Here is a 15,032-nt window from a genome sequence, read left to right as displayed (position 1 = left end):
ACACTTCATTCCAACAGAAGTCAATTAATGGTATTTATTGATTACCTACTATGTACCAAGGACTCTGGAGAGATTGATGCTGGAGACACAATCTCTGACCTCAAGATGCTTACAACCTAACAGGGAGACAGACAGATCATAATTTACAGAAAGAAAGCCAAAATGCACAAGACATGGTATGAAAGTCAAAATGCACCAGAGTGTAACGTTAGGGTAAAAGTGCTGAGGTGATAGTTTGGAAGCATATAACTGGGGAGAAGAAAAAGTAATGACAAATATCATGACTCATTCCTCACTATAAAATGGTTGGAGACCTTAGGGCAAAAATCAATTGTTCAGTGGTATTTATTGAGCACTTACCATGTGCAGAGCTCTATACTAAGTGCATGGGAGAGTATAATACCACAGAGTTGTAGACTTGTTCCTGACCCGCAAGGAGCTTACATTCTAGAAGGGGAAAGGCAATGTAGCAATATTAGCATATTTACCATAGCTGAGGGCTGATTTCTGAATCCCAAATAAGCACTTTGAGGAGGACGCCGTCATCACGGCCTCATCACTGTTGGAGAACTTTTGTCATGTTCGAGGCGGTGCATAAGAAATTCTAGGAAGCAAACTTACCTAACGTGGTTTTCAACACCTACCCCAAACTGTTTGGCTCCTCCTATGAAATAACCACCATGAAAAGCAATGAGAAACAGTGGTAGGCCGTGATTCTGAAAGAAGTGTGGGTAAGCATGGTTGTATAATCCAACTACATAGTAAGTTACTAAACTACGCCAATGTTTTGAGTTTCCTTTTTCCTGGGAAAAATGAATCGGAAAAACCGCAATACTATAGCTGACAATTAAAACGTGAGTAGTCATGGTATTTATAAATTACGTATCACAGGCCAAGTACTGTGCTAAGCTCTGGAGTAGATATATGAAAATCAAACAACAGTAATCCACTTAGAAAGAGATCAACCTTTTCAGCATATATTATTAATCAATCAATCAATGGTGTTTATTAAGCACTTACTATGTACAGAGCACAGTTATACGTGCTTGGGAGAGTGTAAACAGATACGTTCCCTGCCCATAATGAGCTACAATTAATGCTATCTGTTCGAGGGGATTTACTGTGTCATACATTCTGCTTAAGATTCCTTTTCTTTGAGGTGCAGTACAAAGATCTTCAGAAGCATAGAGAGGCTGGCTGTTCAGGGAAATTACAGGGAAATGAGAAGCAGCATGCCTCAGGGCCAAGAGCCTGGGTTTGGGAGTCAGAGGATGTGGGTTTTAATCCCAGCTCCACCACTTGTCTGCTGTGTGACCTTAGGCAAGCCACTTAGCTTTTCTGTTCCTCAGTCACCTCATCTGGAAAATGGGGATGAAGACTGTGAGCCGCACATGGGACAAACTGATTACCTTGTTTCTACCCCAGTGCTTAGAACAGTGCTTGGCACATAGTACGCGCTTAACAAATACCATTATTATTATTAAATTACCCTCCGATAAATCCACAATGAAGTAATCATTGTCAACTTCTCTAAATTGAGGTTTGAGGCAGATGTGACCTCCCCTCCACCTCTGTTCTCCGAAGCCATCAGCGATGAGGCCTTGCAACATTCATTTATTCACTCATTCATTCATTCAATCGTATTTATTGAGCACTTACTGTGTGCAGAGCACTGTAGTGTTTGGGAAGTACAAATCAGCAACATATAGAGACGGTCCCTACCCAACAACAGGCTCACAGTCGAGAATGGGGAGACAGACCACAAAACAAACCAAGTAGACAGGTGTCAATACCATCAGAATAAATAGAATTACGATATACACATCATTAATAAAATAAATAGAGTAGTAAATGTACAAATATACACAAGTTCTGTGGGAAGGGGAAGGGGTAGAGCAGAGGGAGGGAGTAGGGGCGATGGGGAGGGGAGGAGGAGCAGAGGAAAAGCGGGGCTCAGTCTGGGAAGGCCTTCTGGAGGAGGTGAGCTCTCAGTAGGGCTTTGAAAGGAGGAAAAGAGCTAGTTTGGCGGATGTGTGGAGGGAGGGCATTCCAGGACGTAGGAAATGGGCCAGGGGTCGACGGCGGGACAGGCAAGAACGACAGTGAATTGTTCTAGACTGTAAGCTCATCGTGGGTAGGGCATATGTCCATTTATTGTTATATTGTACTCCCTCAACCACTTAGAACGGTGCTCTGCACACAGTAAGCGCTCAATAAATGCAATAGAATGGATAAAGGAAGGAAGAAAGGAAAACCAAAATTTTCCCTTGATATTCCATTTCCCATTTCTCTTCTTCCCAGTTCCAGTTGCTCTCGCTCACACCCACCCTAGTTCAGTCGTGCTTCGCATTGTGCTCTGCCCTTGAGAGAGTACACTCTAACAATAGACACGTTCCCTCCCCACAGTGATCTTAACAGTCTAGAGGGGGAGACAGACATTAATAGAAATAAATAAATTGCAGATATCGACGTAAGTGCTTTGGGGCTGGGAATGAGGATGAGTAAAGGGAGCATATGGGGGTGACGCAGAAGGGTGTGGTAGAAGAGAAAAGGGGGGGCTTGGTCTCTGTCAGGAAAGGTGGGCTTAGTCTCTATTAGGAAAGGGAGGCTTAGTCTCTGTAAAGAAAGTGGGGGCTTAGTTTCTGTATCCCTCCAACCTAAGAGATCAGGGCTGCAGCAGGGCAAATTTGTCCCCCACAGTCCCACCTCTCCTGACCTGTGTGGATTTTGAATTATAGTTTCTTCAGCTTGCTTCAACTGTTCTGATCATGGGAAAGTGGAGCTGGGGGGAGAGGAACGGGCAGTAACTCTTCCCCCTCCTCCGTTGCTCCCGCGGTCCCTTTCAGTTGGCTTTTACATTGCCAAGGGGAAGAGAAGACTCGTCTGGGCCTGCGGTAGCGGCCTTCCTTCCCTGAGGGAGCGTGAGTGAACAAGAGGAAGTGCCGAGCAGCACGGAGGGAGTTGTGGCTGGGGACACTGGGTGGGCCAGCCGCAGTGTGGTCAGCTCCAGCCCACCACACGCCGAGTCACCCTCAACACAGAAACTCCTCACCATTGGCTTTCTAGCCATCAATCCCCTTGCCCCCTCCTACCTCACCTCCCTACTCTCCTCCTTCAAACCATGCCCCACACTTCACTCCCCTAATAATAATAATACTGATGGCATTTGTTAAGCGCTTATGCCTAATCGCTATCCCCTAAGTGCTATCCCCTAATGCCAACCTTCTCACTGGACCTCGGTCTCATCTATCTCACCGCCAACCACATCCTGCCTCCTGCCAGGAACGCCCTCTCTCCCTCATATCCAACAGACAATGACTCTCCCCAACTTCAAAGCCTTATTGAAGGCCCATGTCCTCCAAGAGGCCTTCCCAGATTAAGCCCTCCTTTCCTCTTCTCTACTCCCTTCTGCATCACCCTGACTTGCTCCCTTTAATCCCACTCTGCACACCGTAAGCAGTCAGTAAGTACGATTGACCGACTGGCTGACGGACCGTGGAACATTTAGTTCATCAGCCTTTAGCAGGAAGTGTGCTGAAGCAAGCTGAAGAAATTAGAATTCAAAAATTGGGAGTATCAGCCAATTGTTTGTAAACAACCGTGGATCTCAGATTGGTCACGTCACTCCTCTTTGCCTTGAAAAGACTTCACTTCGCAGCATGGCCTAATGGGAAGAAGAAGACTGTGTGACCTTGGGCAAGCCACTTAACTTCTCTGTGCCTCAGTTACCTCATCTGCAAAATGGGGGTTAAGACTGTGAGCCCTTGTATCTTGTATCTACCGTAGCACTTAGAACAGTGCTTGGCACATAGTAAGCACTTAACAAGTACCATAATTATTATTACCTGAGTTCTAATCCCAGCTCTGCCACTAGCCTGCTTTGTGACCTTGGGCAAGCTGCTTAACCTCTCTGGGCCACAGTCTCCTCATATGTAAAATGAGGGTGATACCTGCTGTCCCTCGCTCTTAGATTGTGAGTCTCTTGTTGGGATACAGATTGCCCTCTCTGACCACCCTGTAATCTACCTCAGTGCTTAGCACATAGTAAGTGCTTTACAAATACCATGACTATTATAATAGTATTCACCTACCACATGCGGGACGAGGAGGAGAGGGGGATGAGGAGGTAAAGCGCCTTTAAAATTTGGGATTTCTCAATGCAGGCTCATACTAAAGAGAAAATGTATTTATGCAGTACAAACCAAGGTTAAAGCAGAAGATAGCAAAAAAGTGCCAGAAGAAGATTTCATCGATGAAAACATGGAAGAGGAGGGAATCCTGAGTGAGGAGGTGAGCCCTCAACCCGCCGAAGTCTCTCCAGCCACTTTGGAGCGGCTCTGGGCCTTCTCATGCGAACTGACCAAAGGGTACAATGTGAGCAGTCTCGCCTGGAACAAGGCAAACCCGGTGAGTTGTCCATCTGATCCTGTTTGGATTGCAGGCAAACTGTCGAGAGTTCAGAAAGGAAAACAGCAGTGTGGCCTAGTGGAAAGAGTCCGGGCCTGAGAGGCAGAGGACTTGGGTTCTGACCACTGGTTTGCTGTGTGAACTTAGACAAGCCACTTCACCCCTCCTACCTCACCTCCCTTCTTTCCTTCTCCAGCCCACCCCGCACCCTCTGCTTCTCTGCCGTTAATCTCCTCACCGTACCTCGTTCTCGCCTGTCCCGCCATCGACCCCCGGCCCACGTCATCCCCCGGGCCTGGAATGCCCTCCCTCTGCCCATCCGCCAAGCTAGCTCTCTTCCTCCCTTCAAGGCCCTACTGAGAGCTTACCTCCTCCAGCAGGCCTTCCCAGACTGAGCCCCCTCCTTCCTCTCCCCCTCCTCCCCCCTCCATCCCCCCATCTTACCTCCTTCCCTTCCTCATAGCACCTGTATATATGTATATATGTTTGTACATGTTTATTACTCTATTTTACCTGTAAATATCTATTCTATTTATTTTATTTTGTTAATACGTTTGGTTTTGTTCTCTGTCTCCCCCTTCTAGACTGTGAGCCCACTGTTGGGTAGGGACTGTCTCTATATGTTGCCAACTTGTACTTCCCAAGCGCTTAGTACAGTGCTCTGCACACAGTAAGCGCTCAATAAATACGATTGATGATGATGATGATGGGCCTCAGCTACCTCATCTGTAAAATGGGGATTGAGACTGTGAGCCCCATGGGGGACAGGGGCTGTGCCCAATCCTCTAGACTGTGAGCTCATTGTGGGCAGGGGTTGTCTCTCTTTATTGCTGGATTGGACCTTTCCAAGCGCTTAGTACAGTGCTCTGCACACAGTGAGCGCTCAATAAATACGATTGAATGAATGAACGAATGATTCGCTTGTAGCTATCCCAGTGCTTAGTACAGTGCCTGTCACATAGTCGTGGGCCAGAATTGTCTCTGTTTATTGTTGTATCATACTCTCCCAAGTGCTTAATACAGTGCTCTGCATACAGTAAGTTCTCAATAAATACGATTGAATGAATGAACAAATGAACATAATAAGCACTTAACAAATACCATTAGAAGGAAAAAAAACAATCTTACCATTTAGAATGTCAGCCAATTTCTCAGCCTTTTAAAGGCAGGCACTACTTGGTTGTGCTGTTTTGGATCAACCATGGGGAAAACTTTGTCAGATGTTTTACGTAAAGATGAGGAAATGCCAGAAAAGATTTCATTTTCTCCCTATCTGTTTGCACATTGACATTTAGAAGTCAAGAATCTAAGTTCCAAATTCATTCATTCAATCGTATTTATTGAGAGCTTATTGTGTGCAGAGCACTGTACTAAGCGCTTGGGAAGTACAAGTTGGCAACATATAGAGACGGTCCGTATCCAAAAATGGGCTCACAGTCTAGAAATGACACTTCATTCTGTTGCTGGCCTGGGAAGGCAGCCTCGAGTAGTTTTTCTTTTAAAATAGTTGAACGTTCTGCCTGGGGGTAAGTGTTAAAGAGGAATCTTGTATGATCTGGTTTTGTGGCCATCATTTGAGCACACGAGGGTCTGTGTCCAATCATTTCAAATGTGACACAAAAAGCATTTAGGTCGTAAGCCGCTACTAGTAATGCAAGCACACATTCTACATTTTTGGCAGTTCATTTAGGCAGCTTGGAAAGCGGATGGGTTTCATACTTCTCTCTAAGGAGAAGCAGCGTGGCACGGTGGATAGAGCCCGGGCCTGGGAATCAGAAGGTCATGGGTTCTAATGCTGCCTCTGCCACTTGTCTGCTGGGTGACCTTGGGCAAGTCACTTCACTTCTTTGGGCTTCAGTTACCTCATCTGTAAAATGGGGATTAAGACTGTGAGCCCCAGTGGGACAGGGACTGTGTCCAACCTGATTTGCTTGTATCTGCCCCAGCTCAGTTCAGTGTGTGGCACGTACCAAGCGCTTAACAAATACCATAATTATTATTGTTATAACAATCACAACCAATCACATTATTTGTCTTATACCAGCTGAGAAAATGGGGATTAAGACTGTGAGCCCCACCTGGGATGACCTGATTATCTTGTAACTACCCCACTGCTTAGAATAGTGCTTGGCACATAGTAAATGCTCAATGAATACCATAATAATAATAATAATCATAATAATAATCATAATCATAATAATGTGACCAGAGCCCAGGTCCTTCTGACTCACTGTGGGCAGGGATCTTGTCTACCAACTCCGCTGCTTTGTAGTCTCCCAAGCACTTAGTACAGTGCTGTGCACACAGTAAACATTCAGTAAACACGATTGATGGATTTGATTGATTCCAAGCAAATCGCAAGTTCACTTAAAACCTGTCTTCTGATTTTCAGGACCTTCTGGCTGTTGGCTATGGGCAGTTTGGCTTTAAAGAACAGAAAAGAGGGCTGGCTTGTTGCTGGTCACTGAAAAATCCAATGGTAATCCAAAAAGGGACAACTGCCCTTTTTAATTTTCTTATGTTAACATTGAATGCATTCTTATCAATTCACTCCTGTAAATGTGTCTAAGGCAGAATAGAAAATCAACAAAACAGCAAAAGAACCCATTGAGAAAAACTTTCCTTCCTCATTTTCACAACTTCTCAATCCATTACTGAAAGCTCTAAGCTCCCTCTAGACTTCATGCTCCTTGTGGGCAGGGAATGTATCTGTTACATTGTTATACTGAACTCTCCCAAGTGCTTAGTACTCAGCACGTAGCAAGCGCTCAATAAATACGATGGATTGATTGTTTGAAATTTGTTGTCCAAATTATGCCCAATTCACAAATGTCAAAGGAAATGATGTTTTTTAAATGAAAGCTGTAAATAACCTGAACCCCTTGAAACTGTCATTTGGGAGTCAAATCTGATTGCGGAGTAATGTGGGGGGCATCAGTAATTACTAAAGGCTTGGAATAATAACCTCTGAGGAATGTCTAAGGACACTGGACTCTTTTTGGGATGTGTTGTGGGTAGCAAGAGAAGAGAAGGCTGAGGAGGAATCTGGAAAATAATAATAATAATAATAATGGTATTTCTTAAGTGCTTATTATGTGCCAAGCACTGTTCTAAGCACTGGGGTAGATACAAGGTTGTCAGGTTGTCCCACATGGGACAGTCTTAATCCCCATTTTTCAGATGAGGTAACTGAGGCACAGAGAAGTTAAGTGACTTGCCCAAGGCCACACAGCAGACAAGTGGCGAGCTGGCATTAGAACCCACAACCTCTGACGCCCAAGTCCTTGCTCTTTCCACTAAACCACACTGGCTGGTATGTGAAAGCTCACTGTGGGCAGGGAATGTGTCTGTTTATTGTTGTACGCTCCCAAGCACTTAGTTCAGTGCTCTGCACACAGAAAGCGCTCAATAAATACAACTGAATGAATGAATGAAAGGATATTTTAATGAGTCGGGTTAATGGACAGCCTTCCTCCAGTACTGCTGATGGGAGAATTACAGAGAATGGGCCAAAATTAGGAAGGGAAGGGACTAAGATTAGGCATTCAGAGATTGAGGTGCAAGAGGTAACATTCAGAAGTACAAAATCCTGGCTTCCACTATAACAGTAATAGTAGTAATGATGATATTTATTAAATGCTTACTGTGTGTCAAGCAATTTTCTAAGCACTGAGGTAGATAGAAGATAATCAGGTTGGACACAGTCCCTGTCCCACATGGGGCTCACAGTCCTAATCCCCATTTTACAGATGAGGAAATTTAGGCACAGAGAAGTGGAGTGACTTGACCAAGGTCACGCAGCAGACAAGTGGCAGAACCGGGATTAGAACCCAGGTCCTTCTGACTCCCGGGCCCAGGCTCTATCCACTAAGCCATGCTGCTTCTCAAGGGAAGTTCTGTTCTACCCGTGATCTTCTTTAGCATCATCATCATCATCATCAATGGTATTTATTGAGCACTTACTATGTGCAAAACACCATACTAAATGCTTGGGAGAGAATAGTACAACAGAGTTGGTAGACTCGTTCCCTGCCCATAGCGAGCTGACAGTCTAGAGGGGAAGACAGACATTAGTATAAATAAATGTCATAATATATAATTCCTCCTGTTCCCAATGTTGGGAAGTAATTTTGTGTTTCGGTCTGCCCCGTTCGATTGTAAGCTTCCACTGGGGCAGTGAGCAGGTGTCTCTTCGAAACATTTCATATATGTTTCACTCTCAGTTGGCACTCAGTCAATACACATAATAATAACAATAATGTTATTTTTAAGCACTTACTATGTTCCAGGCACTGTACTAAGTGCTGGGGTAGATACAAGATATTAGGGTTGGACACAATCCCTGCCCTACCCAGTGCTCACAGCCTTAATCCCCGTTTCACAGCAGAAAAGTGGCAGAGCCGGGATTAGAACCCAGGTCCTTCTGACTCTCAGGCCTGTGCTGGAGATTTTTAAGGAAGGGCTGACAGTTATTCATATTGGAGCTGTTTAAAGTTTAGATTTCCCCAGAATCAGTGATGGGTTAAGGATGATTTTCCAGATCCCATTCGTGATTCTCTAAGGAGAGAAAGAAGAGCCCGCGACAACATTGTTATTCTGCTGCCCTAGATAATCTAGTATATCCTGTAGAAGCTGTATTGGATTTAATATGGCTTTTCTGCTGAAATGTAAGGCTTGAAGGAGCTGAGCTGTGAGGAAATAGGCAGTTGATCCAGGTAGAACTGTTTAAATTAAAATAAAGGAATAATTGGCCTTCTGAGGTGCTTTCTTTGGTCCAGCTTTGGCTTTCAATTGCTATAGGTTGTGGAAGTTGTACAGATAAAACTGGAGGCAGAATGAGAAGCAGTGTGGCCTAATGGTTAAAGTACGTGCCTGGGAGTTAAAGGACCTCTGTTCTAATCCCAGCTCCGCCACTCATCTGCTGTGTGACCTTGGGCAAGTCACTTCACTTCTCTGTGCCTCAGTGAACTCATCTGTAAAATGAGGATTAAGAGTGTGAGCCCCATGTGGGTAAGCGCTTAGTACAGTGGTCTGCACATAGTAAGCGCTCAATAAATACGATTGATGATGATGATGACATGAACTGTGTCCAACCTGATTACCTTGTAGCTACCCTAGTGCTTAGAACAGTGCCTGGCACATAGTAAGTGCTTAACAAATACCATAAAAACAGTAAAAAAAAAAAAATAAGGCCCAGAAAATAAAAATGATTTTCCCTTCTTTTCCCATTTACAAACTGCCACATCTTTAAAGACTCGTGTGTTCATAAAAGCCATTTCCTCCCCAAACTGCAGCAAGTAGATTCACCTTTGTCCAGGAATTGAGAAGGGGCTTCCAAAAATAATGAACTCCACTCCTTCTTTCTGTTATCTTTTTCTGCTGGCTTTTCAGATGACTACGTATTTGGGTGGGTCAGAGACACTTGTGATCTTTCGACCTAGAGAAATGGAGAGCGGGAGGAAGGAGTGAAGGAGCATGAGTTAGGTGTGGAAAGGCCAGAGAGAACTGTTGCAGGCTGGTGAAGCTCTCAATAAATATGATTGAATGAATGAATGGTGATGGTTTTGTTGGGTTTACAGATATGTTGCTCTTATCTCTAGGGTTGACTTTTGCTTGATTCTGCAATGAAACCAAATAAGATTTTTTAGATTTGGTTGTATTTCACTGCTTTAAAATAAGGCCCCAAAACTTCATTGACTGGTCAGGCTAACCAAAGAAAGCAAAGCCAAATCACTTTGCTGGAAGTTGCTTTTTTCTCAAGTTAAATAACTGTAGCCTGTGATGGAGGCTTTTGTATCCGCACCACGGCTCTTTTCAGAACCTTGTCCTCTCACTGCTCACCTTGTGAATGGACATTTCAAAGCCTTACAAAGAGATGGAGCAGTGTTTACACATTTTTTTAAGAGCTGCAATTCTGTAGTGCTTCCAAAGTCTAAAATGCACTAATCATTTTCTTCTATTCAGTGGCCAGAACGTGTTTATCACAGTCTTCATGGTGTGACCAGTGTGGATTTCTCCTTATCTACTCCAAACCTTTTAGCGGTGGGATTTTTTAATGGCACAGTGGCAATCTACAATGTTTGCACCGATAGCACTGTCCCAGTTCTTGATAGCAGGTAAGACTCCAAAACAAAGCCAGCTCCATCTTTCGCACCTCATGATATACAAGAGCCGAAATTGGCTTTTCCACCATTTCAATTTGTAGGTCTGCTTAGTATGCTTTTGATGACAGAGACATTGGGGTTGTTGAGATGAGAGAAAGCAAATTTCCCTATCCAGTTCCATCAGCCCACCTTAGTTCTGGCTTCCAAAGGAATCCAAACCAGTCCCCTGGAGGCTCTGAGAACCAAAATATCCTCATCTGATAGGTTGTAAAGTAACTTGAGAGAAAGTGTATTTAATGGTATTTGTTAAGCGCTTACTATAATAATGAGAATTATGGTATTTGTTAAGCATAAGCGCTAGGCACTGTACTAAATGCTGGGGAGGATATGAGCAAATCGGGTTGGACACAGTCCTGGTCCCTCATGGGGGCTCACCGTCTTAATCCCCATTTTTCAGATGAGGTAACTGAGGCCCAGAGAAGTGAAGTGACTTGCCCAAGGTCACACAGCAGACAAGTGGCCGAGCCAGGGCTAGAACCAAGGTCCCCGACTTCCAGGCCAGTCCTCAATCCACCAGGCCACACTGCTTCTCCAAGGCATGGCAGGATGGCATGGGCATTAACTGTAATTCATTCATTCAGTCGCATTTATTGAGCACCTACTGTGTGCAAAGCGCTGTACTAAGCACTTGGGTGAGTACAATATAACAACAAATAGACACAGTCCTGCCCATTGTAATGTTAACCTTTAGGCATATGGAGATAATTGAAAGGAGGTGAAAGTCTTGCGGGAGCCTCTCAAGAAAATAGGCATCGTTAGAAATGTCCGACAAAGGTTTGAAATTGCATCTCCCCAACCTACATCACCCCAGGTCCACCTCAGCATTTCCACATAACCCAAGCCCTTATGTACTCAATTCCCTGTCTTTTCCCTTGCTCGTAGTAGTTAGAATACATATCTTTATATTCCTCTGGTTTGTTCTGTCATTTTTTAGCATCGGTCTCCCCTGCTAGGTTGTAAGCACCCTGAATGTAGGCATCATAGATAGAAATCCTACTGAACCTCTCAAGTCCGTGCTTGACAGATGCTGTTGATTGATAGATTGACCTCATGTAGTCCGAAAAATAAAGGATTCAATACCTGCAGTTGAACCTGCCAGCGGAAAGGCTGGCGGCGTTTGAAATCTCGAACAAGACTTCACATTTCAATCATTTTACCGTGCGCAAAGCTCTATATGTAGGCTTGGATTTTAAATCACAAAATTTGATATGAAATAAGGGCAGTGTGGGGTTTTACAAAATAAGAAAAAGAAAAAAGGGAGAGGGAGTGATTTAGTGAACCTGCTTCTGGTCCAAGGAGGGATAAAAGAAAGCCATAAAGACTAACTCGCCCCAGGAGAGCAAAGATTAAGAGGCTTCAATATTCCAGTGGGCCTGAGGGAAATTAAAACTCAGTAATCTCATGGTGGAACCATGAAAAGTGGTGTATTATGAATTAAAATATGGATGTCTCTTTTAGTCTCCCTAAATTTCCTCCTAATAACCTATCATAGGTTGTAACCTATGCATTCATCTTCACCTTTTTTTGACCCCGTTGATATTTTTGGTCTACCCAACTAAGTACTGTAGCACTACTCTGCCTACTATCTGTAATTTACTTTAATGTCTGATTCCCCAGTTTGATTGTAAATACCTCGAGGGCAGGGGTCATGTCCACTATTTCTATTCTCTCCCAAATTCCTAGTACAGTCCTCTGCACAGAAGTAAATAAATAAAATAAAATAAAATAAAATAAAATGGTATTTGTCAAGGATTTGCACTGTACCAAGTGCTGGGGTGATAATAATAATAATAGTAGTAATAATAATTGTGGTATTTGTTAAGTGCTTACTATGTGCCAGGCACTGTACTAAGCTCTGGGGTAGATACAAGGTTAATCGGTTGGACACAGTCCCTGTCCCACATAGGGTTCACAGTCTTAATCCCCATTTTACAGGTGAGGGAACTGAGGCCCAGAGAAGTGAAGTGACTTGCCCAAGGCCACACAGCAGACGAGCAGCGGAGCTGGGATTAGAACCCACAACCTTCTGACTCCCAGGCTGTGCTCTATCCACTACACCATGCTACTTCCCCAACCTGATTACCTTGTTTCTACCCCCGGGGCTTAGCACAGTATTTGGCCCATAGTGAGCGCTTAACAAATTCAAGTACCGTAATTATTCAATTACCAAATACCATTTAAAAAAAAAATCAAAAACAAAACAAAAAAACCCTGGGAGCTTTGGTCTCTCTTGCAATTAGTGCCCCAGAGCCCTTTCTGCTAGTGTAATATCCTGTTTGCCCTGGCTCTGATACTCTTTCTGTATTTCCTGTTTTTGCCCAAGAAACCTTACCAATTTTGAGAGGATGCCTCTTTTTTCCCTTTCTTTTTCTCCTCTGCCGATTAACCAGACATGGTTTATATGTGGTTACCCTGTGCTCGTTGCTGAGGGACACATTTTTCTCAGGGTTTCACGTGGGATAGTTTGAACAGCTTCCAGGGCAATTCTTTGAGCTTAATGTGTTTTCGGCTCTACGTCTTAATGGTGTTGCCGCCTTCCGTTTTAGAGAATCGGGCCATAAACACATAGGCCCCATATGGCAGCTAAAGTGGATAGAACAGGACAGAGGAATGACGGGTGACGACAAAGGGGAAATACTAGTCACTATATCGGCCGACGGCAGGATCACGAAGTGGATAATCCGCAAAGGATTGGACTCTCACGGTAGAACCAATCTCACTTTTTTTTCTTATTCTCTATCTGTCAATTGAACCAGAACTCAAGGTTTCCAGTCAGCCCCAATGAACTTTTTGACCCGAGCCTCTAAGTAGCTCGTTTGTAACTTCTCCCTTCAGCTTTTCTTCTCAAGCCCTCATTTTTTCACAATTCCGTATCTGGTTTTTTGTGGGGGGAGGGGAGTGGTCATTTTAACTCGCTGTAGGCAGGGAATGTGTCTGTAAGACTGTTGTTTTGTACTCCCAAGCACTTTGAATGGACCTCTGCATTCATTAATTCATCCAGTCGTATTTATTGAGCGCTTACTGTGTGTAAAGCACTGTATTAAGTGCTTGGAGAGTATAATCTTAACAATAAACGGACACATTCCCTGCCCATAAAGAGCTCATAGTCTAGACACAGTAAGCACTCAATAAATACGATTCCCTCACTCCTCGACAAAAGTATGAAGTTTTATCCCATTGTGTGGATTGTTAATAATAATAATTGTGTTATTTGTTAAGTGCTTTCTATGTGCCAGGCACTGTACTAAGCACTGGGGTGGATACAAGCAAATCGGGTTGGACACAGTCCCTGTCCCACCTAGAGCTCACAGCTGCAATCCCCATTTTATAGATGAGGGAACTGAGGCCCAGAAAAGCAAAGTGGCTTTTCTAAGGTCACACAGCGGACAAGTGACGGAGCTGGGATCAGAACCCAGGTCCTACTGATTCCCAGGCCGTGGCTTTAGCCACTTGAGTGTGCTTGCTTCTGACCAGTGTCTGGGACTGTTGTCTTTGAAGAAAGACCAGGGCAAAGCCTCGGTAGGGCAACTGGGTAGAGCAAGCAACTGGATCATTTAGAGAGTTCCAGGAGTAAAGAATGGTTTCTTGTGCCCTTGCTAAAGATTTGATGAGACTGAAGAGGACGGCCCCTGCCAAGATAAGGAAATCAGTGGGTGAAAAAGAGAAGAAAGGCGAAGCACTGATATCTCGGCAGGCACCTGGAATGTGTTTCGATTTCCATCCCAAGGTAGGTTCCAGAAGTTCATCCTTTAGGTGGGTGGCCTGAGGAGAAGACTAGAGTCGGGGGAGGGTTAGATTAGGTCAGCTCACTCCTGTCTCTGCCCCTGTGGTGGGTGGGTGGTGAGGCCTAGGCTTCTGAGGGAGTGAGAAGGGATTTTGCTGGGCCACTTCCTGGCTACTGAGGCATCCCTACTGCCACTGGTTGCAGCGGGCTTGTTGGGCTCAGGATGAACCAGGTGCTTGCCCCAATTCCAGTGGGGGTTCTAGGGAATAGGGCCAAGGAACCACCCATGGTAGGGGCCATGGTCAGCTGGGGGAGGGGAGCAGTCAAGGCAGAGTAGACGTAGCGTGGCCTAGGGGATCGAACATGGGCCTAGGAGCCAGAAGGACCTAGGTTCTAATGCCAGCTTCGCCACTTGTCTGCGGTGTGACCTTGGACAAGTCACTTCACTTCTCTGGGCCTTAGTTCCCTCATCTGGAAAATAGGGATTAAAACTGTGAACCCCATGAGGGACAAGCGCTTAGTACAGTGCTCTGCACACAGTAAGCGTTCAATAAATATGATTGATTGATTGATTGACAAGGACTGTGTCCAACCCGATTTGCCTGTAGTAGTAATAATAATAATAACAGTATTTGTTCAGCACTTACTATGTGCCAAGCACTGTTCTAAGCGCTGGGGTAGAGACGAGATAATCAAGTTGTCCCATGTGGGGCTCACAGTCTTAATCTCCATTTTAC

The 15,032-nt window shown here is 44.5% G+C and overlaps 1 protein-coding gene across 2 annotated transcripts in view; it reads left to right on the top strand.

The window, feature by feature from the left end:
- Positions 1–15,032, top strand: part of DNAI4 (dynein axonemal intermediate chain 4) — a 52,150-nt gene that overhangs the window by 31,929 nt on the left and 5,189 nt on the right. Inside the window, exons 9-13 of one of the 2 annotated variants that reach the window (XM_038752936.1) lie at positions 4,196–4,407; positions 6,800–6,886; positions 10,372–10,523; positions 13,118–13,275; positions 14,174–14,298. In XM_038752936.1, the coding sequence (XP_038608864.1) occupies positions 4,196–4,407; positions 6,800–6,886; positions 10,372–10,523; positions 13,118–13,275; positions 14,174–14,298 (734 nt within the window). The remainder of the gene's footprint in view (positions 1–4,195; positions 4,408–6,799; positions 6,887–10,371; positions 10,524–13,117; positions 13,276–14,173; positions 14,299–15,032) is intronic. The other variant, XM_038752937.1, reaches the window with a different exon arrangement.

This window comes from Tachyglossus aculeatus, chromosome 10 (assembly GCF_015852505.1).
Source record: "Tachyglossus aculeatus isolate mTacAcu1 chromosome 10, mTacAcu1.pri, whole genome shotgun sequence".
Classification (NCBI taxonomy): Eukaryota; Metazoa; Chordata; class Mammalia; order Monotremata; family Tachyglossidae; genus Tachyglossus; species Tachyglossus aculeatus.
This window is presented reverse-complemented; position numbering and strand designations above follow the sequence as displayed.